This window comes from Lycium ferocissimum, chromosome 8, assembly GCF_029784015.1.
Source record: "Lycium ferocissimum isolate CSIRO_LF1 chromosome 8, AGI_CSIRO_Lferr_CH_V1, whole genome shotgun sequence".
NCBI classification, from domain to species: domain Eukaryota; kingdom Viridiplantae; phylum Streptophyta; class Magnoliopsida; order Solanales; family Solanaceae; genus Lycium; species Lycium ferocissimum.
The window spans coordinates 22,316,721-22,339,245 of record NC_081349.1 but is presented as its reverse complement, the minus strand read 5'-3'; the positions used below and the strand labels follow the sequence as shown (position 1 = coordinate 22,339,245).

General features: G+C 34.5%; 1 protein-coding gene and 1 pseudogene across 2 annotated transcripts; both read left to right on the top strand.

Moving 5' to 3' along the window:
• Positions 1-399: 399 nt before the first annotated feature.
• Positions 400-4,973, top strand: LOC132067558 (multicopper oxidase LPR2-like). Of its 2 annotated transcripts, XM_059460823.1 has the most exons (4): positions 400-789; positions 2,932-4,389; positions 4,734-4,835; positions 4,878-4,973. In XM_059460823.1, exons 1-3 carry the CDS (start codon positions 577-579, stop codon positions 4,785-4,787), a joined length of 1,725 nt encoding a protein of 574 aa, XP_059316806.1. In that variant the 5' UTR covers positions 400-576; the 3' UTR covers positions 4,788-4,835; positions 4,878-4,973. The 2 variants fall into 2 exon arrangements, with proteins under 2 accessions (XP_059316806.1, XP_059316805.1); XM_059460822.1 differs by having other exon boundaries at positions 401-789; positions 4,734-4,973.
• Positions 4,974-11,384: 6,411 nt separating this feature from the next.
• On the top strand, positions 11,385-20,333 carry LOC132067557 (multicopper oxidase LPR1-like; annotated as a pseudogene).
• The last annotated feature ends 2,192 nt before the right edge of the window (positions 20,334-22,525 follow it).

Here is a 22,525-nt window from a genome sequence, read left to right as displayed (position 1 = left end):
ACTGTGAGTTTTCCGTAAAACCAAATTCGCATCTTCCGTCAAATCTAATAGACAATTTGCTAAATATTTGACTGAGCTAAAAAGTACTCATTTCTTACGAGCTTAAAGGATCAAAACTGCTCAAAAATATATTTAAGGAAACTTTTTTGAACCCACTCAAAACATAACAGATGTGTGTCCAATTGTCCATACGAAGAACGTTGAAACAATTTTTTTATTTATTTAGGTACCTTAACTGAAATTCTTACCATTAAACAATTAATATATGTCCAAAATGTGTCTATTTTCTCTTCTCCTCTCACTAAAAAAAAAAAAAAAAAAAAAAAAAAAAAAGGTTTACCACCCGAGTATAAAAATCCTCGCCTTTCAATATAAATACTTATAATAGATCTTCTTGTGAACTCAAACCCAACTTTTGTCCCTTTATATTCTACACACACATACTTCATTCTTTCTTCCTTATCTATCACCCCCACAATTCAAAACACAACCCCTCCCTCTTCCTCCGTCTAAAACTTCAAGAAGGAGAAAAGGTTTCTTTTTTGTTGGTGACTTTGTTCCTCAAAAATCAAAGAAATGATGGGGAAAATGTTATTTTTGGCATGCTTAAATTTCTTAGGAGTTTTCATGGCTTCAACAATGGCAAAGTCTGATAAACTTATAAGCCCTTCAAACTTAAGAATGTTTGTTGACAAACTCCCAGACGTGCCAAGAATTAAAGGTTATGATGTTATCAATGGTGTTCATGTCCCTAAGTCTTTCAAGATTGGCATGTACCACAAGAAATGGGTAAGTAATTACTACTTCTTCTTTTTAACACGTAATTAGTTATGAATTTCATAGTTAATTAATTCATACTTAACATAATTTTTTTGATAATTTATCGCTAAATATAGAATTAGCTACTGATTTTATTGTCCAGTTGTATGACTTCGTTCCTCGCTAATTCCTAATTTCTAGAATTATAAGTTGTGAGAGTATTTTATTATGTGTCAAGTCCTTTCTATATATATATATATATATATATATATATATATATATATATATATATATATATATATATATATATTTATATTGGTGGCGTTCAATTAAGCACTATTGCATAAAGTGATGGTATCCATTTTGAGGTCTAACAACTTCGAATATGCGTCAGAGAGTCTCAATATCGAGAATTATGAAAATAAAACGTTCTCTATCAAAGACGACTCCATTCCAAAATTCGAATGCGGTACTTCTAGTTAAAAATGACAAATACGTGTTTGTGTGTGTGTCAGTGAGTATGCTCTCTTTTTCCCCTTTCCCCTTTTTCATCCTCACGGTTTTCTTCAGCTTTCTATGTGCCACTTAACTTTTTCACTCACAAACCTCTAGTGGTTCACGAGGTTCATAGTTTGTGATTTTAGCAATTTGAATTATGAGTAAATTAACAATAATTGAAACACAGCCATAGTTCCTATAAACAGGAAAATCATAGAGGAAATAATGAAATTTATTTCCGTTAATTGTTAAACTGATAGTGGAAACATTGAAATTTATTGTTTGCTCACAAGTCTCCAGACTAAACTAACTTTGGATGGTAAGTGGCCAGCTAGACATCTGTTGTATAACCATTGAAAATTAGACACCTAAGTGTTCCATTTAAGGATTTTAATAATATTAAATTTGTAGCAATGTTTATTCCGCCAATGTGAAAAAAGTTATTTACCAACCTTAGGATTGGTTAACAAGTTCTTTGGTGTTCTTGATGTCCAAAGGCCAGATCATGTCCACTAACACCACTTAACTTAATCATTACTTTGGAATTAAATGTAACGTACTAGAGAATGCAGAAAATGTTTTTTTCTCATAAAGTATTATTACAAAATTACTAGAAGTATCCAATTCTCTTACGCTACTTTTCAATTGTTGGGCAGACTAATAATAGTAGGCCAAACCCATCGACAAACACTTGTGGTCGTCCACTTTTTCATTTTAAAAGTGGCGCTTGTCCATTTAGACACTTCACGTGGCCCATTCCTATTCAAGACACTTTTTGCACCATTATCGGAAATAAAACCAACACCGCCGTCGTCTCGTACGTGGATTAAGTGGCCAATTAAATTGTGCCGACCATTTAAATTGTGCCAACTCAATTAAATTATCCAACTCATTTTAATTGTAAATTCACTAATTTGTAAATTCGTGGAGTTTTTGACCGAAAAAAATGGGAGCTTTTGGGATAGTTGGATGTGCAATGAGGTGGCGCCCACTTTGGTGTTGGCTTTTCTTTCGATAACGGTTAACAAAAAGTGTCAAGTGGAATAGGAATAACCCACCTCGAAGTGTTTAAATGGAACAATGTCACTTTTAGGTGCTTCGAAAAGGTTTTACGACCATGTCCTGTCGATGAGTTTGGCCATAATAGTAACTTTTTCCCCACAAAGCTTCGTTATTTTGCTTTGTTATATAGAATTTAAGTTACCAGTCTCCCCTTCTCCCCTGAATGAAGAAGTAGTGGAGGGCCCTTCCCCACGTATTACCGATAATACAAAGATTTTTTATATTATTGGTGTAGTTTAACCTGTATAATACAGACGCGAACCAATAATCAGTGAATTTATCCGAATTGATCAGTAATTTTATCTTAGACATTATCTGTTTGAAAAAATTCAATCAATTAGTTCAAGTAATAGATTTTGAACTCAGTAACATAGACATGATATGATTTTGGAATCTGCACTTATAAAGTTCAAATTTGAATTCGTTTCTCGCATAGTAAGCTAGTTATCATTATTTTCTAGCCATAAATTAGCGCTTATAATAAAGATATATAGAATTATTTGACAAGTAATCTGATTTTTGTAATATTTTTATACCATTGTGTGTTGAATTTAAACTCCTTTTTTATTTATTCAACCTTTCCTTAATATAACCCGCTTTTGCTTTATGCAGAAATTCCACAAGGGCCTTCCTGCAACTCCAGTGTTTGCATATGGTACATCGCGGCACACAGCAACAGTCCCTGGTCCTACAATCGAAGCCCTTCATGGCGTTGACTCTTATATTACGTGGAAAAATTACCTCCCTTCAAAACACATACTTCCATGGGACCCAACAATTCCAACTGCTACACCTATTTCCAAAAAGGGCATTCCTACTGTAGTGCACCTCCATGGTGGAATTGATAAACCACAAAGTGATGGACACTCTGAAGCATGGTTCACTAGAGGATTCAAAGAACATGGGCCAAAATGGACAAATAAAAAGTACCACTATCACAATTTGCAACATCCTGGAACTATGTATTACCATGATCACGCAATGGGGTTGACTAGGATCAATATATTAGCTGGTCTAATGGGTGCCTATGTTATTCGACAACCGAGCGTTGAGGGGCCATTGGGATTGTTATACGGTGAAGAATATGATCTTCCGTTGGTTGTTGTCGATCGCAGTTTTCGTTTAGACGGTAAGATTTACATGAATTCTACGGGAAACAATCCTTCTATACATCCTCAGTGGCAACCTGAATATTTCGGTGATGCCATCATAGTCAATGGGAAAGCGTGGCCTTACATGAAGGTGAAACGAAGGAAGTATCGTTTTAGGATCATCAATGCGAGCAATGCGAGGTTCTTTAAGTTTTTCTTCACAAATAATATGACATTTATTCATGTGGCATCTGATTCAGCGTACCATGAAAGACCAGTGGAGCTCCATGACCTTCTATTAGCTCCATCGGAAATAGCTGATATAATTGTTGATTTTTCAAAGTCAAAGTCAAACTCAGCGATCTTAGCCAATGATGCACCCTACCCTTATCCGTCTGGTGATCCAGTCAATGAAGCTAATAGTAAGGTCATGAAGTTTGTTATCAACCCGCAGCGTGAGCTTCACTTAGGGCGCATTCCACATAAATTGATGAAATATCCATCTCCAGACATATCAAAGGCTTCGAACACAAGGTACATAGCTTTTTACGAGTACGCTAGCAACATCGACGAGCCTACGCACCTATACATCAACGGAAAGTCGTTCGAGGCGCCCGTGACCGAGACACCAAGGGTCGGGACCAGTGAGATTTGGAACATCATCAATCTAACTGAGGACAATCACCCATTGCACATTCATCTAGGTCTATTTGTTGTGTTGGAACAAAGAGAGTTGGTCAATGAAGATGAATTCAAGGATTGTATGTTGAAATTGAATGATGCAATCAAGTGCAAAATTAGCAAGTATTCACATGGGAAAATGACAGAAGTGCCCCTCCATGAGAAAGGGTGGAAAAATGTGTACAAAATGATGCCTGGACATGTTACAAAAATACTTGTGAAATTTTCTTACATCCATTCAAATGCATCATATCCCTTTGATGCAACAGCAGAGCCTGGCTATGTTTACCACTGCCATGTAAGTTTTTCGTTTCCTCAACTTTGCAGTGTTTCACACACCAAAATTTCCTTTTTCTTATGTTCTTTTTTGTTTCACTCTGTGTTTCGTATTGGTACCCTGATTGATACGGATTCACGTCACATAAGAGCCATTAAAGGAGGGAAATTCCGACTAAGATTTTTTTTCATACACAGGGCTCGATCCCGAGACTTCTAGTAAAGGATGGAGGGATTTTATCCATCCCACCACTACCTTTAATAGTCATTTAATTTTCTATTGTTCATATCCACTTTTCAGCAACAAATATTGATTATATTTCTTATCTAATGATTTCATCTCTTGTTTTTCTTTCTTAATTACAGATTTTAGATCATGAAGATAATGTCATGATGAGGCCTCTAAAGTTTATCCGTTGATAGGAAAAACGCTCGAATGATGAAAGAGTTAAAAGAAGGGGCATATTAATTGTCTTTGCTTTCTTATTTTTGATAATTGTCGATATATTAGTGCGTGCAAGTATGTAAGGGGTACCGTAATGTATTACATATATTTTTAGGAATTTTGGAATAAGCAGTGAAAATTGAACCCACATTTGTTGACCATCTCATACGTATAAATCATTTACCAATTTTTCTTGAGTGACAAATGATGCCAATTTTCAGTTCATTATTTTAAATCTGTTGATGTAGGTAGAATTAAACATCGAAATAATTTCAAGAAAAATAAAAGGTTTGACGTTCTAATCAAATAACAGTACCATGGATGATGGAGAAAATAGCAATATCTACTTGGACACTACTACGGAAGTGTGTTGAATAAAAATCTGACAATGAAAGCATTTATTATGGACGTTTTATATCTATCTAAAATTTGTAAGATATATTCAGATCAGTGGTGGAGCTAGGAATTCTGTCAAGGGTGTTTGAATTCATATAATCTATATATTAAGGGTGTTCAATATGTAATATATTTCTGTAATACGTAATAAATAACATGTCTACACGGTATAATTTTTTGGCTAAGGGTGTTCGGTTGAACACCCTTGCCGGACTATGGCTCCGCCACTGATTCAGATTCACGTTTCCATTTAGGTTAAAAGAGGACATGGAGTATATTTCATTGCTAATAGAGGATCGGACAACGTCACAACTCACAAGTCATAACAATAGCAATAAAGTCAAAATCAAATCTTTTTGTTGACTTCTCGAGTAATTTTTAAAATCATAAGTCAAGGACATATATAAATCACAACTTTGGAAGAGCATCTCTTTCTCCAGGAAAGATGATCCTTACGCTTCTTCCGACCTAAAGATGTAGATTTATTTTTTAAACAATAACGGAATATAAGAGTGAAATATATGAATGAATTATTATATGTTTCATCATATTGAGCTCACAGGAAATGTATTTAAATATGAAAATTATTAAACAATACAACAATAACAACATACCCAGTAAAATCTCACATAGTGGGCTCTGGAAAGAGTCGAATGTACGCAAATCTTATCTCTACCTTGGGAGTAGTTAAATAGTCGTCATTAGTTTAAATTGTTGGAGGGAAAATTTTTCTACTTTTTTAGTGTGACTTAAGAAAATACCAATATGGGCTAGTTTATGGCTTTGACAAATGGCACTCCATTGCCGAAGCATGTCTTCTTCTTTAGTTCGACAGTCTCGCACAAATGCCCTCCTTTTGGGGTGATCTTTAATTTTTGTCCCTCAAATTTGATGTCTTTAACATTTGTCCTTCAGTATTTTTGGCACGGCAAACTAAATTTCGGCCGGCTTAGTTAGCGTTTAGCTTGACATATGTATCATAACATCTCACATGTTATGTTGGACAAGACAAAACTTTCAACATTCAATATATCTGGAAAAAAAACATAAGTTTAGATTTCGCTCGGCATAATTAGGGTTTAGCTTCGGCATATGTATCATCACATCAACACAAATTATGCCGAAATGGCAAAACTTTCAATAATCAACTTAATCAGAAAAATACTAAACAACTTATGCTGCATAACTTAATTCCTATAGAACTTGTGCCGAGCGAGACAAAAGTTCAGTTTCCATAGATAAAATGTGACATAACTTTTGCCGACCAAGACATATCAGAATATTTTAATTAAACAAGCAGCAAGAGGAAAAATTCAAGGCCATGGATATGAGAGGCAAAACTTAAACACCGAACATATGAAGGTCAATCCGTTTAAAATTTGGGGGGAAACAACGTCGCTATCCCCCGAAAAATAAAATAAGTATCCGCTTACTTTCATGCCCCTAAAACTATTCACCCGAAATGCCCCCAAAATTATGATACCAACATGGTATATGAATATACTGAGATGGTATCATGTTCATTTATTCAAAAGACACTTTTCTTTTTAAAAAAAAAAAAAAAAACTCTATGATACCATCATCTTATATACATATAATGTGATGGTATCGTGGAAAGGATCGCTCGCCTTTCGTGGAAATCGTCTTAGTCCTTCAACGAGACACTCTCGATCCTCCGTGATACGATCTTGTGGTACATAAATATCCGAGATAGTGTCGTGGAGAGCCTCTTCTAGTCCTTCTCTTAATCCTCCTGATACCATCATGATATATAAATTTACTACGATAGTATCATGGAGGAAGGGTTTTGGGAGAGGACTATTTGGGTAAATATTTTTGACCGGTTGAGTAAGAAGCGAAATTAATTTAAGAAAGGCATGAGTAGGTAAATATTTTACATTTGAAGAGTATTTTGTGTTGTTTCCCCAAAATTTGGTTCGTCAATAAGCTACATTTAGAAATGAAAGGGCCGCTTAAGAAGGTTTTGCTCTTTGTTAGTCCAAATCTTGATTCATCATGCAGCCCAGGCCCAATCTTTTAAATTCTTCAACAATATGCCTGCTGGCAAATGGGCAATTCGCAGAATTGCCGTACTTCTTTAATGGTCTTTAAATTTTGCGCATTATTTGAAATGTTTAAATTTTTTGCCTTTCAACAACCATGGTTCCTGCGTTCGAACCACGCGCGGTCAAAATTTTAAAAAAAAAATTCGCAAAGGCGATTTAAATTTCGCTATGCCGCTTAACGAGATGACATGTTAAAATTACATTTTATGCCGACCTGCATACTCATACCTTATGGGCGGATTTGGCATAAGATGCGGTGCGCATAACTTTGATAATTCCTTCACAAAGTTATCTTGCGTGGGGGCATACTTTTAATGGGCAAACTTTTATCGACCCGGCATAAGATAACTTTGTGAAGGAATTATCAAAGCATACGGACCCGCATACTTGCTAAGTTCGGCTTATAAGGCATAAGTATAGCTAAAGTCCCGATAACTTTGATAATTCCTTCACAAAGTTATGCCGCGGTGGCATACTTAACGGGCAAACTTACGCGCGGACGCAGATACTTTGTGAAGGTGAATTATCAAAAGGCCGACCCGACATACTTATGCCAAGTCCGCCCACAAGGCATAAGTATGTCGGGTCCGTGATAACTTTGGTAATTCCTTAACAAAAGTATGCCGGGTCCCAAGAATAAATTTAAACTTGCCTTGCGAATTTTTTTTAAAATTTTGATCGCGCGCGGGTTCGAACCCGGGAACCTACGGGTGTTAGCCGATGGCAAATTTTAAAGATTTCAAATATGAGGGGCAAAATTTAAAGACCACCCCAAACGAAGGGCACTCCGCGCAAAAAAATGCTGGCAAATCACACACTATCTTTGATATTTCATTTGAACTTTGGCCACAAGTGTTGTTTGGTTTACAAATAAGTAATATCGAGATTAAAACGTGGGGTTATAATATTAAAATTAAATAATAACGAGATTGTTTACTGAATATATTTTATTGGTAAAGGTTGGGTTCATTGAATTAAAACTGAGATATACAAATATAATATAAAAAAAGTATTTAAATTTTAATATAGATAAATTTTTATTTTCAATTCTAACCTTGGCCTTTTTAAAAGATTTCAAGAGAAGAGATTTGAGCAGAATACTTTATGATCTGGCTGTTTTATCACATAATTAGTTATCCCGAAATTGTTATTCAATATTATATTGAATGTAGCATAACAAAACCCGAGATTGCTTATATCAAAATAAGAATCCAACTAAACACGGGATTAAATAAAGCCATATTTTATTTAGACTAGATGTTGATGCCCGTGAGTCATTATACATTATTCTCCTGAAGATCAATAATTTCTTATTTACCATTCACAAATAAAAATTAGAAAGTTCAGCGCATAATTCAAATGCGTAATTTATCTCGACAGATAGCTAAAAGTTGTAGTATGATACAATATTTGCTTCGTTCTTCTTTCATAATTACAATGATATATTGTTAATAAGTACTTTTATCATTTATATCAATTTAGTGAAAATATTATCGTGTATCTCACGTCATAAATGTATTTTCTTTAAAATTCAATTTAAATTCTACTAAAGTTTATGTTATGTAGTTACACATCAAATTAATTTTTTGACCCATATATTATTAATGTTAATTGGTTATATAATTTCTGAAATTGCAATTATTTTATTCATTATTTTGTCAGCTTTTTAAAATAAAAATTCGCTTGAATCTTTTTACTTATATTACTAATAAGTTGTATGTTCAAAACACGATTAATACAACATTGTAATTTGTGCTCCGTATCTAAAACTTTATTATATTAGTGTTTGCTACGAATACAAAGTTTGCAAAAATTATTAATACTTTTTAAAAGAGAAGACTTGTTTAAAAGAAAACTATTTTCCTCTTTGGAGACAAAACAATAAAGAATATTTAAGCATCGCTTGATAACTTGAATTTTAATTGGATTAATTTAAAGGTGTAAAATATTCTATTGTTAATGTATGTAGATTGGACCTAAACAATACTTATTATTTTTTATCAAATTTTGATTTGGATAATTCTAAAATTAAATCAAATATACATTAGTTCAAATTATTAAATTAATTTTACATGTTTAAAACGAAAAAAGTAGAAATTTGATTTTCTATTTAAACGAAGAACTACTATTTTTTAATTTTTGGTGAATATTCTTGGTTTAGCTCATTTTACTTTTCGTGTTGTCTTTTGCACATTTTTTTAAGGAAACATCAATTAGAATTATAATTTGACTAATTTACCTTATTTATTATTTGATTTCCATTTAATATTATTTTTTCTTTTACGACATTAATCTCTTTTCACATTTATTAGAGTAAGAATAAAAATGAAAAAAGTAATTAAATTCTATCTTATTTTAAAATATAAATATTTTAAGTATATTTATTTTAGTAAACATAACAAATAAATGACATGGCGGAATAACAAATACAACAGTTAAGTATCTAGATTAGATCTTAGGCTAACATAAGAAAAGAAAGGAAATTATATGGTTTGGCTACTTAACCTTTGAAAAAAAGCAATAATATGCGGTCCACGTTTTTTGCTGTACAATGATTTTATTTGCTCCATTAATGGGTTGATACGCATGTGGCAATGAATCCACCATTATTGACTTAATGGGGATACTTTGGGAATTACATAGATATTGCTTGATTTTTTAATATGAGATCCACTTTTTTTTTTTTCTACATGAGTTGGAGGTGGACGACGATACCACCTCCAAACTCATGCTTTTATATAAGTTAAAAATTATTATCCTATATCCTTGTAATTGAAATCAGATTAAGGCACCATTTAGCTGAATCAAGAAAATATTACAAGACGCTCAAGTCTTAAGATACATGGAGAATCTTGTGGGTTTTTTGTTTCTCATATATAAAATAAAATAAAATAAAATATGCAATTCAGTTTCTAGCACAAGATATCCAAATAAGACCAAAAACAAAATAGTGATTTTTTCAACAGATCATCATTTCAATTTCATGGTAAACTAAGAATTATGAAGAAGTAAACACACGAATAAAGAATTCAACATCTGCTATATGTACTTAGAACTTTTTTTAATCTTGTATATACTGTTTAATATCCCGACAAACGTGGTTCAGATGGATCTCGTTGCTCCCACTGGGCTCCGCCGCTGACTCCCACCCCCCCTCCCCCCTCCTTCCCCGTCAAACCAAAACCTTCTCCTCTCGAGAAAAATGACACACATAGTCCCTTATATTTAGAGTAGATTTAAATTGGTCTTTCAAATGTATAATTCTTAGCAACTCAATCCTTTAATTTTACCGATACGAGCATTTTTAGTTTCCATCAAATATTTTATCAAGCTCTACTTGTTAGATTTGAAGCAAACTCTAATATTTTTTTTAACCAGAAACAATATGAAAGTCCCATCAAATCCAAATTACAATATAAAAACACTAGACACGAAAATAGATTATATAATATCAGAAGTTGCACCACACTTTAGAAATAGATTAAAAAAAAAAAAAAAAACTATAGAAGCTGCAAAAACTGTACTTTTAAATGTGAACTCCTGCTAAATTAATGTTTTCACATTTTTTTTTTATAAGATATGATAATAGACATAGTTTATTAAATATTTGACAAAATTAAATACATTCGCTTTTGATAAGCTTAAAAAATGAAACCGCTCAAAAATATATTTAAAGAGTTACTTTGACCGACCTAAGAATCATTTATCATTTTGCCACTCGAAGAATCTAAAACTTTTCAACTTTCCATATAAAAACATTTTTGGGGTCTGAATTCAATATAAATCCTTTTAGTGGTTCTTTTTATTGTGAACTAAAAATCAAACTTTGTCCTTTTCTATTCTATACACCTAGTTTGCCTTCTTCCTTAAATCAAAGAGATGAAGGGGTTGATGGGGAGAAAATTTAAAGAGTTACTTTGAACCTATACCTAAAGAATCATTTATCATTTTTCCAAATCGTTTATCATTTTTCCACTTGAATAATTTAAAACTTCTCAACTTTCCATATAAATACATTTTTTGTGTCTGAATTCACTATATATCCTTTTCATGGTTCATTTCATTGTGAACTCAAAACCAAACTTTGTCCTTTTATATTTCCTACACACATAGTCTTCCTTGTTTCTTCTTCCTTGAATCAAAGAGATGAAGGGAATGATGGGGAAAATGTTATTTTTGGTGTATGTAAATTTGTTGGGAACTTTCATGGCTTCAACAATGGCAAAAGATAAACCTATAAGCCCTTCAAGATTAAAAATGTTTGTTGATAAACTCACAGATATGCCAAGAATCAAAGGTTATGATGTTATCAATGGTATTAATGTCCCCAAGTCTTTCGAGATTGGCATGTACCATAGAAATGGGTAAGTTAATTACTACGTCATCTGTTTCGTTTTATGTAACAATATTTTTCTTGTTAATTAATTACAAAATAAATGACACATTTATGTATTTTTAGTATTCTTGCTATCCAAAGTCCAGAACATGTCCACTAGCGAATGTAACGTACTTGAGAATGGAGAAAAGTATGTACTTCGTATAAAGTATTACTGTACTATAATTACTAGGTACTAAACGTGTCAACCGGTTCGAACCGGACCGGACCGGTAACCGATTATGGAACCGGCCGGTTTCCGGTTAAAAAACCGGAACCGGCCACCGGTTCTGGTTTATCGGTTTCAAATCCAAAACCGGAACCGGTCCGGTTCAAACAGTCCAAAACCTTTTATTTTTTATTTTTTGTATAGTATATATATATATATTATAGTATTTATTAGTATATTGTAGGTATATTTACATATGTTATATAAGTTTATAAGTAAAGTTAAAATATTCTATCGACTAACAAAGAGCAAATTAAGTCGGAATACAACATATACGTGTATATATATATATATATATATATTAGTTATATGCTTAAGCCTTAAGTTATACTACATATACCTAAAATATAGTAAGAATATACTTATTATATATATCAATATACTTAGGTTATATAACTTATATATATATATATATAGATATATGTTTAAGTTATATGTATACTATATATACTTATAACTTATATATATATATGTGTGTGTGTGTGTTTATATATATACTATATATACTTATAACTTATATATTATAACTTATATTTATAGCTTAATTTTTTATATAAGTTTATAAATTATATTATATATATATATATATATATATATATATATATATATATATATATATATATATATATGCATACACTTATAATATATAATATAATGTATAACTTAAACATATATATATATATATGTTTAAGTTATAAGTATATTTATATTATAAGTATATTCTTAGTATATTTTAGTTATTTTTCAAGTATATAACTTTCTAGTTTTTAATTTAAGTAGATGTATATTATAAGTATATTCTTAGTATATTTTAGGTATATTCCTAACTTAATATAAGTAAAAATATGAACACAAGTAAATAGAAGAAAGCTCAATGAGCCATATATTTTATTCATTCTTGGATAACATTTATTTGTAAGTTGTAGTTTTTTTTAACTTGCAAATAATACATGAGTTGTAAAGAAATAGTAGAATAATAAAATCACCAATTGTGAATCATTTCGTTAATTTCCCATATCATATTCGGTCATGGAGATATCTTCAAAGTCTTCCATTTGGTCCGGTCCACTTGCTATCAAATCTTCAATTTCTTCCTCTTCGCCTTCCTCCGCTTCTAAGTTTTGGTTGCGTCGCTCCGATCTAATCCAATCGCTAATGCACACTAGTACTTGCAAGCTAAAGCCGGATAATGAGTGTCTATGGTCTCCAATTTGCTGTCTTCCTTGGCTAAATGCGCTCTCTGAAGCCACGGTTGATACTTGAACCGTAAGGATATCTCGAGCCATTCTTGAGAGTACCGGATGACTTGCCTTGTACTTCCTCCACCATGCTAAGACGTCCAATTCATCCCGGTTCCCTCTTGATATCCACATTTGGCCGCATCAAATAAAAGTTATATTCATCAAAGTTTGCACTAGAAGAAGGAGTTGGTCAGAATGTAAAACTTTTAAATGCGATAAACTCGACAAGCCCTTTTTGCTACTTTGAGAAGTAGTAGGGCGTGGAGCAACGGGTGTAGCACGTTCTTCCAAATTAGAATAATGAGTAAAAACTTTTTTAAACTCGTCATCAATAGCGAGTTCGGCCCCACAAAGATGGTCGAACTCCCTCTTCAATTTCTAAAAATGTATAAATTTGACCAACCAATGCTTTAGTATAAGACACTTTTAAACAAGGATTTAACAGAGAACCCAATATAAATAAAGTTGGGATGGAAAAAAAATACTTCTTAAATTTGATTATCATTTCAAAAATAGCCGATTTATAATCGGGTTTATATTTATACTCTTGTAAAACTCTAGCTATTTTCGCTAAGTAGGCTAAAATTTCAGTTACCGTAGGAAAGAATTGTTTAGAAAAAGCAGGAGTTGCATTATAAAAATTTTCTAAGAGTTCAATACATTCTTTAACATCTTCCCAATGAGTAAAATTTAACCAATCATCACTATTAATATTATATTTGTTGTGAACTTATTGTATGGGAATCCTATACTCATATGCTTGTTGTAGCATAATGTAAGTGTAGTTCCACCTAATCTCAATTTCTACTTGAATTTTCCTAGGTCTAAGGTTATTTTCCACACAAGCATTCTTAAAATCTCTAAGTCTTCCCCTATTAGCATTACAAAAAAAGAAACGCAACCGCATCTCTAACTTTTTGAATAGAATCGTCAAAACAGTCAAGACCATCTTTAACAATTAAATTTAAAATGTGACAACTACATCTCACATGAAAAATATTTTTTAGCGGAGGGTTTAATTCTCTTTTTAAAAGACCAATCGCCTTTGTATTATTAGAAGCATTATCTAAAGCAATACAAAGTGTTTTTCTATAAATATTAAAAAATCTTATAATAGTAGACATTGAATCCGCTAAAAATTTTCCATCGTGACGACCTTTTCCTTCATCATATAAAAAAGCTATAATTCTTTTTTGCATAGTCCAATTGTCATCAACCCAATGACATGTAATAGCAAAAAAATCTAATTTGTTAAGACTAAGACCTAAATCAGCGGTAAGAGAAACATTACAATTTAAAGAATTAAATACATGGCGCAAATAAAATCTATATTTTTTTATACAACTCTATAACATCCGCTCTACAAGTACTTCTAGGAATACCCTCAAATAACGGATTATAACAACGTTGAATGTAAGTAACAAACCCCAAACCCGAAGGAAAGGAAAATGGTAAACAATCATAAGCTACCATTTTAGCTATTTCTATACGCTCTTTTTTCTTGTCATACTTAAAATTTCTACCGGTTCGTGGGTCTATCGTCATTTGAATACCCCCACATTTGAACCCGTTTGCTCTCCCCAAACATCCATATGTTTAAGTCTCATATGATTATTTAGTGTACCCGTTCCACCATCTTTACTAGTTCCTTGCCTAAAAGCAAATACTTGTCCACATAGGGTACATTTAGCTGTTTGACTTTTCCTATCCTTAGTCATAAATTTTCAAATTTTAGCGGTTGGCTTTCGAGTTCTAGGCGGTTTGTATTGTGTATGTGATTGTGCAGGACGTGTATCTTCTATGGGATTTTCGGGGGCTTGTGTTTCATCATCATCATCAATTTCATTAAAAGTGTCGGTAAAATGTTGTTGCATTGCCTCATGACCTAAAAGTGGATTATTTCCACCAACATCAATACCTAAATTAGGCGTTTCTTCCACAAATGTTTCCTCATTAAGCCTACCCCTAACAATACCACTACTACTACCGGCACCACGTCTAAATCTCTTTGCCATTATTAAATAGAATTAATTTAAATAACACTCAAATAAATCACAAGAAAATAAATTGCAACAAATTAAATTGCTAGAATTAAATTGCGTAAATTAAATTGCGAAAAATAAAGATAGAGTTGGAACGAAGGTACCAAATTGCCGGATTAATTTCCAACAAAGTAAAGGCGGCTAGAATTGCAAATCCACCAAGGGTACTTCGGATTGTTGCAAAATCACTAACTCCACCAATAATATTATAATTGCAAAATTAATAATTGAAACTATAATAAGACTTTATAATATTTATTTGAGAGAAATTTAAAGTGGCTAATTGTTGCAAAGTAACTATAATTGAGAGATTGAGATTTGAGAAAAAGAGAAGAGTGAATTGGTATGGATTAAAATGAAAATGAAGAAGGGTTTATATAGGGGTGGAGGATGGGTTAAAGTGTTAAAAAAAAAGTTTGGGGGGTTTTGTGGGGGGGGGGGGGGGGGGTGGCAAAAAAAGAGTAAATGGCCGTTTGGCAACGGCCATTTTTGCAAATGGACCGTTGCCAACGGTCCAATAACGTCCACCAGGCACCAGCCCAACGGCTATATTATAATTTTTTTTTAATTTCACCGGTTTTACCGATTTAACAGGTTCCGGTTTTAAAAAAATCAAAACCGGACCGGTAAAAAATATACGGTTAACCGGAACCGGACCGGTTGACGGGCTTACTAGGTACTATAAATGTATCAAATTCTTTTACAGATCAATTACACTATCTTTTACTATATCACTAAACTGACAATAATAAAAGCTTTCTTCCAGGCAGTTTCATTCTATTTTGTTGTTTAATTTAACTTTATTAGATCTAAATCACATACGCTGACAATCTAAGAAATATTTACATAATTAGTATTACTTTAGTTTGTAATTGTAAATCACTCATCATCTGGGATGGTAAATTCCTCTTTATCTTTAATTCGAAGTTTAGGATATGAAAATAGAGTCCCGTTTTAGTGAAACTTCTGACGCTAGTCAGAATAAGTCGGGCAACGTCCAAGAAGGAGTATCAAACACCAGGCGAAAAATAAAAAAGTTGCTCATCATTTATTCTAAGTTACCTGTCAAATATTATATAGAGTCACTTGTAATTATTTCTAAGTAATCCGATTGTGCATACAGTTCATTTATAGAAGTTAAACTCTTAGGGCTCGTTTGGTACGAGGGATAAGGATAATAGTCCCGCGATTATATTTGAGATGGGTTTATTCCATGTTTGGTTGGAATAAAATCACAGTATAACTAATCTCAAGTGAAATAACTAATCCCGAAATAACTAATCTCAAAATAAGTTATCATGGAGTAACTTGTTTCCAACCAACGACCCCTTAGTAATATATATAGTTTTTTGCTTTATGCAGATATTCCATAGGGACCTTCCTGCAACTCCAGTGTTTGCATATGGTACATCGCGGCACACAAAGAACAATCCCTGGTCCTACAATCGAGGCCCTTCAAGGGATTGACTCTTATATTAAGTGGAAAAATTACCTCCCTTCAAAACACATACTTCCATGGGAACCAACAATTCCAACTGCTACACCTATTTCCAAAAAGGGAATTCCTACTGTAGTGCACCTCCATGGTGGAATTGATAAACCACAAAGTGATGGACACTCTGAAGCATGGTTCACTAGAGGATTCAAAGAACATGGACCCTAATGGACAAATAAAAAGTACCGCTATCACAATTTGCAACATCCTGGAACTATGTATTATCATGATCAAGCGATGGGGTTGACTAGGATCAATATTTTAGCTGGTCTAATGGGTGCCTATGTTATTCGACAACCGAGCGTTGAGGGACCATTGGGATTGTTATACGGTGAAGAATACGATCTCTTGTTGATTGTTTTCGTTTAGGCAGTTCGATTTACTTAAATTTTATGAAAAACAATCCTTCTATACATCCTCAGTGGCAACCTGAATATTTCGGTGATGCAATCATAATCAATGGCAAAGCGTGGCCTTACATGATGGTAAAACAAAGAAAGTATCGGTTTAGGATCATCAATGCTAGCAATTGCGAGGTTCTTTAAATTTTTCTTTATCAATAATATAACATTTATTCACGTGGCATCTAATTCAGCATATCATGAAGGACCAGTGGAGCTCCATGACCTATTATTAGCTCCATCTGAAATTGCTGATGTGATTGTTGACTTTTCAAAGTCAAAGTCAAACTCGGTGATCTTAGCCAATGATGCACCCTACCCTTATCCGTCTGGGGATTGGGTCAACGAAGTTAATAGTAAGGTCATGAAGTTTGTTATCGACCCGCATCACGAGGTTGACACGTGCCGCATTCCACAAAAACTGATAAGATATCTGTCTCTGGACGTATCAAAGGCTTCAAATACAAGGTACATAGCTTTTTATGAATACACCAGTGACATTGACGAGCCTACACATCTATACATCAACGGAAAATCGTTCGAGGCCCCTGTGACTGAGACGCCTAAAGTCGGGACTACTGAGATTTGTAACGTCATAAATCTAATAGAGGACAATCACCTACATTTAGGTCTACTTGTTGTCTTGGAACAAAGAGAATTGGTCAATCAAAAAGAGTTCAAGGCTTGTATGATGAAATTGAATGATGCAATGAAGTGCAAAATTAGCCAGTATTCACATGGTAAACGGACGGAGGTACCTCTACATGAGCAAGGGTGGAAAAATGTATACAAAATGATGCCTGGACAACAACAACAACAACAACAACATACCTAGTGAAATCCCACAATGTGGGGTCTCGGGGAAGCTAAAGTGTACGCAGACCTTACCCTTACCTCGGAAGATAGGGAGGCTGTTTTCGAAAGACCCTCGGCTTAAGAGAAAACACAACGAGAAAGGTTAGATAAGCACAAACAGTTCAAAGCAAAATGCAAATGAAACTAAAGAAAGCGAATAAGTCAAAAATAGAGCAATGCGAAAAAAGGGAGCGAGCTACCACAGATAAATAAGATAATCGAAGTACAAGAAACAACATATAGTAGCAAGAAACAAAGGACAATAGACTATAGATCGAAACAACGACTACCTACTAGCCTTCTACCCTAATCTGAGTCCTCCAAAACCTCCTATCTAAGGTCATGTCCTCGGTAAGCTGAACCTGCGCCATGTCCTGTCTCAGCACCTCTCCCCAATACTTTTTCGGCCTACCCCTACCTCTTTTGAAACCATCCATAGCTAACCTCTCACACCTCTGCACTGGGGCATCTGTATCTCTCCTCCTCACATGCCCAAACCATCTCAGCCTCGCTTCTCTCATCTTGTCCTCCACTGATGCTACTCCAACCTTATCCCGGATATCTTTATTCCTAATCCTATCTCGCCTGGTGTGCCCACACATCTATCGTAACACTTTCATTTCCGCAACTTTCATCTTTTGGACGTGAGAGCTCTTGACTGCCCAACACTCTGCCCTGTACAACAAAGTCGGTCTCACAACCACTTTGTAGAACTGCCAACTTCGCTTCCTTTCTCGCAATCTTATACCTTTCCCTATTCGTCCGCTTCTCCTCATCATCTTTTCTGTCTACCAACCTCGCGTACGCCACTTTCTTTGCTTCTACCTTTCTCTGGACTTCTCCATTCTACCACCAGTCCCCTCGTCGCCCACCACGGCGACCTCTCGAGACTTCCAGAACATCTCTAGCTGCTTCCCTAATGCAGCTCGCCGTCCTATCCCACATACTGCTCGCGTCCCCCCTACTCTCTCAAGCCTCCATAGCCATTAACTTCTCCCCCATCTCCTGGGCACTCAACAAAGTCAGACTCCCCTACCTGATCCTTGGCCGGTCATCCTTCGTCTTCTTCCTCGTAATCCCCAAATCCATCACTAAAAGCTTATGTTGGGTCGTAAGGTTCTCACTCGGAATGACCTTGCAGTCTTTACAAAGACCTTTATCCTCTTTTCTAAGGAGCAAAAAGTCTATCTGCGTCGCAGCCGTCGAACTACGAAAGGTTACCAAGTGCTGCTCCCTCTTCGGGAAACTCGAGTTGGCTACCACCAATCCAAAAGCTTTAGCGAAATCCAGAAGTGAGACTCCTCCTCCATTCCTGACTCCGAAGCCGAAACCTCCATGCTCATCATCATAACCCCCCGAGGTTGAGCCGATGTGTCCATTGAAATCTCCTCCTATGAATAACTTCTCGGTGGGCGGTATACCTCCCACCACTTCGTCCAAATCCTCCCAAAAGTGCCTCTTCTCCTCCTCGTCCAAGCCTGCTTGTGGCGCGTAAGCACTAATAATGTTTAAGGTAAACCCTTCCATAACTAACTTAACCGTCATCATCCGGTCATTGACCCTTCTAACCTCTACGGCCTGGTCCCTTAGCTCACTATCTACTAAAATGCCTACCCTATTCCTATACATTGACTTACCCGTGAACCATAACTTATACCTGTCCACATCCTTAGCTTTAGATCCTACCCATTTGGTCTCTTGGATGCAAGCTATATTAATCCTCCTCTCCTTAAGAATCTTAACTAGCTCTATGGACTTCTCCGTCAAAGTCCCAATGTTCCAGGACCCTACTCTCAACCTAGACGCTCCCTGACCCCACTTATCCCCTCTAACCCTAGCCCCCATCCCCATCAAAATGATGCCTGGACACATTACAAAAATAGTTTGTGAAATTTTCTTACATCCTTTCAAATGAATCATATCCTTTTGATGCAACAGCGGAGCCTGGCTATGTTTACCATTGCCATGTAAGTTTTTCTTATTCCTCAACTTTGCACTTTTCACACTAAAGTTTTATTATCTTATCCGGTGTTCGGTACCCGTATTGTATCACTGACTAGTCTAGACTCACACCGTGTAAGGCCATTAAAGGGGAAACACTCCCGATCGAGTTTTGACATAGACCTCTCTGGTAAGGGTGGAGGGAATCCATTAATCCCCCTACAACCTTTAATGGTCATTAGTTTTGTTCCTAGATTATTATTGCTGCATATAAATTTAACAAATTATAATTGTTATTTAATTATATTCATCTCTTTTCTTTTTTATTTCTTCTTAAATGCAGATTCTTGATCATGAAGATAATGTCATGATGAGGCCTCTAAAGTTTATCAATTGATAGGGAAGGCTCCAATGATTAAAGAGTTCAAAAGAAAGGGCGAATTGAATGTCTTTTCTTTTCTTATTTTTGATAACTATATTTGTGCGTGCATGTATATGTAATGTTATACATATATTTATAGGAATTTTGAAATTTCTCAATGAGAATTGAGAATTGAACCCACATTTCTTGAAGAGCTCATTTGTGTAATCCATTTAACATACACTACACTTATCTCTTACTTAGTATCATTTATTTACAGCAGTGACTTTTTCTTAATGCGAAATCCAAAATTTAGATTAAGTATAGACACATGAGCTAATATGAACTCATTTTTTTTTATAGGGGAGAGTCCATCACTAGAACTTGCACTCTCAGATGTTGCCTCGGCGTTGCACTACTGTCTCGGCTTGGTGCACGCACTCCAACCCTAATAATTTTTAAAAAAAAAAAACTACGCTACATGACAAATATTTAAACTGTATTTGCTACGATATATAAATATATTTTCAAGAAAATTACGAAATATAGCTACATTTTAAATTTTATAGCCAAATGCACAATACACACGTGCAATATAAGTACTGATACAGTATGAGCTGCCAAACACAGAAGTAAAAGAATGAAGAAGGTATTATAATGCAAATAGCTAGATAATATGAGCAGTAAAATGACATCTTGTAGAACCCCAATGGGTAGAATTGACAAATATGGTACTCCACTATTTATTTAATTCATAAACCTCATATTTGTTATAAAACAATAAACTAAAGCAAGAATATATGTAGAACAAGAGAGAAGAGAGTTCTTATTTCTTATGAGGGATGAAATACAATGAAGAGAACCTCTCTATTTATAGGAGATAATTGACTTGGTGCCAAAGTCACAAACCCTAGCAAACCCTAAAATTTCTCCTAAAGATAGACATCACAATATTATAATAATATTTATAACACTCCCCTTGATGTCTATTTCGATAGATAATATGCCTCATTAAAACCTTACTAGAAAAAACCCGAAATGGGAAAAATTCTAGTGAAGGAAAAAGAGTACATATTTCTAATAATATACATTTTGGTTGCCTCATTAAAAACCTTACAAGAAAAACCCATGGACAAAACCTTGTATGGAAAAAAGAGTACAACATGTATTAACTCCCCCTGATGAGAACTTCAGTCCAAATATTTGAGTCTTCGCATTCCAATCTTGTGCACCATCTTCTCGAAAGTTGCGGTTGGTAGAGACTTGGTGAACAAATCAGCCATATTATCACTTGAACGAATCTGTTGCACGTTGATATCACCATTCTTTTGGAGCTCGTGCGTGAAGAACAACTTTGGTGAAATGTGCTTTGTCCTATCTCCTTTTATGAATCCTCCTTTTAATTGGGCAATGCATGCTGCATTATCTTCATATAAGATTGTGGGTATTTTATCACATTTCAAACCACACTTTTCTCGAATGAGATGTATCATTGACCTCAGCCACACAACTTCACGGCTCGCTTCATGAATAGCTATTATCTCGGATGATTTGATGAGGTAGCCACAATAGACTGCTTTGTAGATCGCCAAGATATGGCAAAGCCCCCACAAATAAATACATAGCCTGTTTGAGATCTAGCTTTGTGTGGGTCAGATAAATACCCTGCATCGGCATAACCAACAAGATCGGGACTGCAATTGTTAGAATAAAATAAGCCCAAATCGATAGTCCCTTTTAGATACCTCAATATGTGTTTAATTCCGTTCCAGTGTCTCCTTGTAGGAGCACAACTATATCTTGCTAACACATTAACTGAAAATGCTATGTCAGGCCTTGTGGTATTGGCAAGATACATTAGTGCACCAATTGCACTAAGATATGGTACTTCAGGACCAAGAATTTTCTCATTCTTTTCTTGAGGTCGGAACGGATCTTTATTCGCATCAAGTGATCGAACAACCATCGGAGTACTTAACGGATGTGCTTCATCCATATAAAACCGTTTCAATACTTTCTCTGTATAGGCAGATTGATGGATAAAAATGCCATTTGTCAAATGTTCAATTTGCAAACCAAGGCATAATTTTGTCTTTCCAAGATCTTTCATCTCAAATTCCTTCTTTAAATAATCAATTGCCTTTTTGAGCTCTGCAGAGTTCCAATAAGGTTTATGTCGTCAACATATACTGACAAGTATAACAAACTCCGATATTGCTTTCTTTATAAAAACACATGGGCAAATTGCATCATTTGTATAGCCTTCCTTCAACAAATATTCACTAAGGCGGTTATACCACATGCGCCGGAT

Excerpts from the sequence above, each read along its gene's own strand:
- LOC132067558 (XM_059460823.1), top strand. The coding sequence starts at position 577 with ATGATGGGGAAAATGTTATTTTTGGCATGCTTAAATTTCTTAGGAGTT. Across the intron at positions 790-2,931 it reads GCATGTACCACAAGAAATGG|AAATTCCACAAGGGCCTTCC; the intron begins GTAAGTAATTAC and ends TGCTTTATGCAG. Across the intron at positions 4,390-4,733 it reads GCTATGTTTACCACTGCCAT|ATTTTAGATCATGAAGATAA; the intron begins GTAAGTTTTTCG and ends TCTTAATTACAG.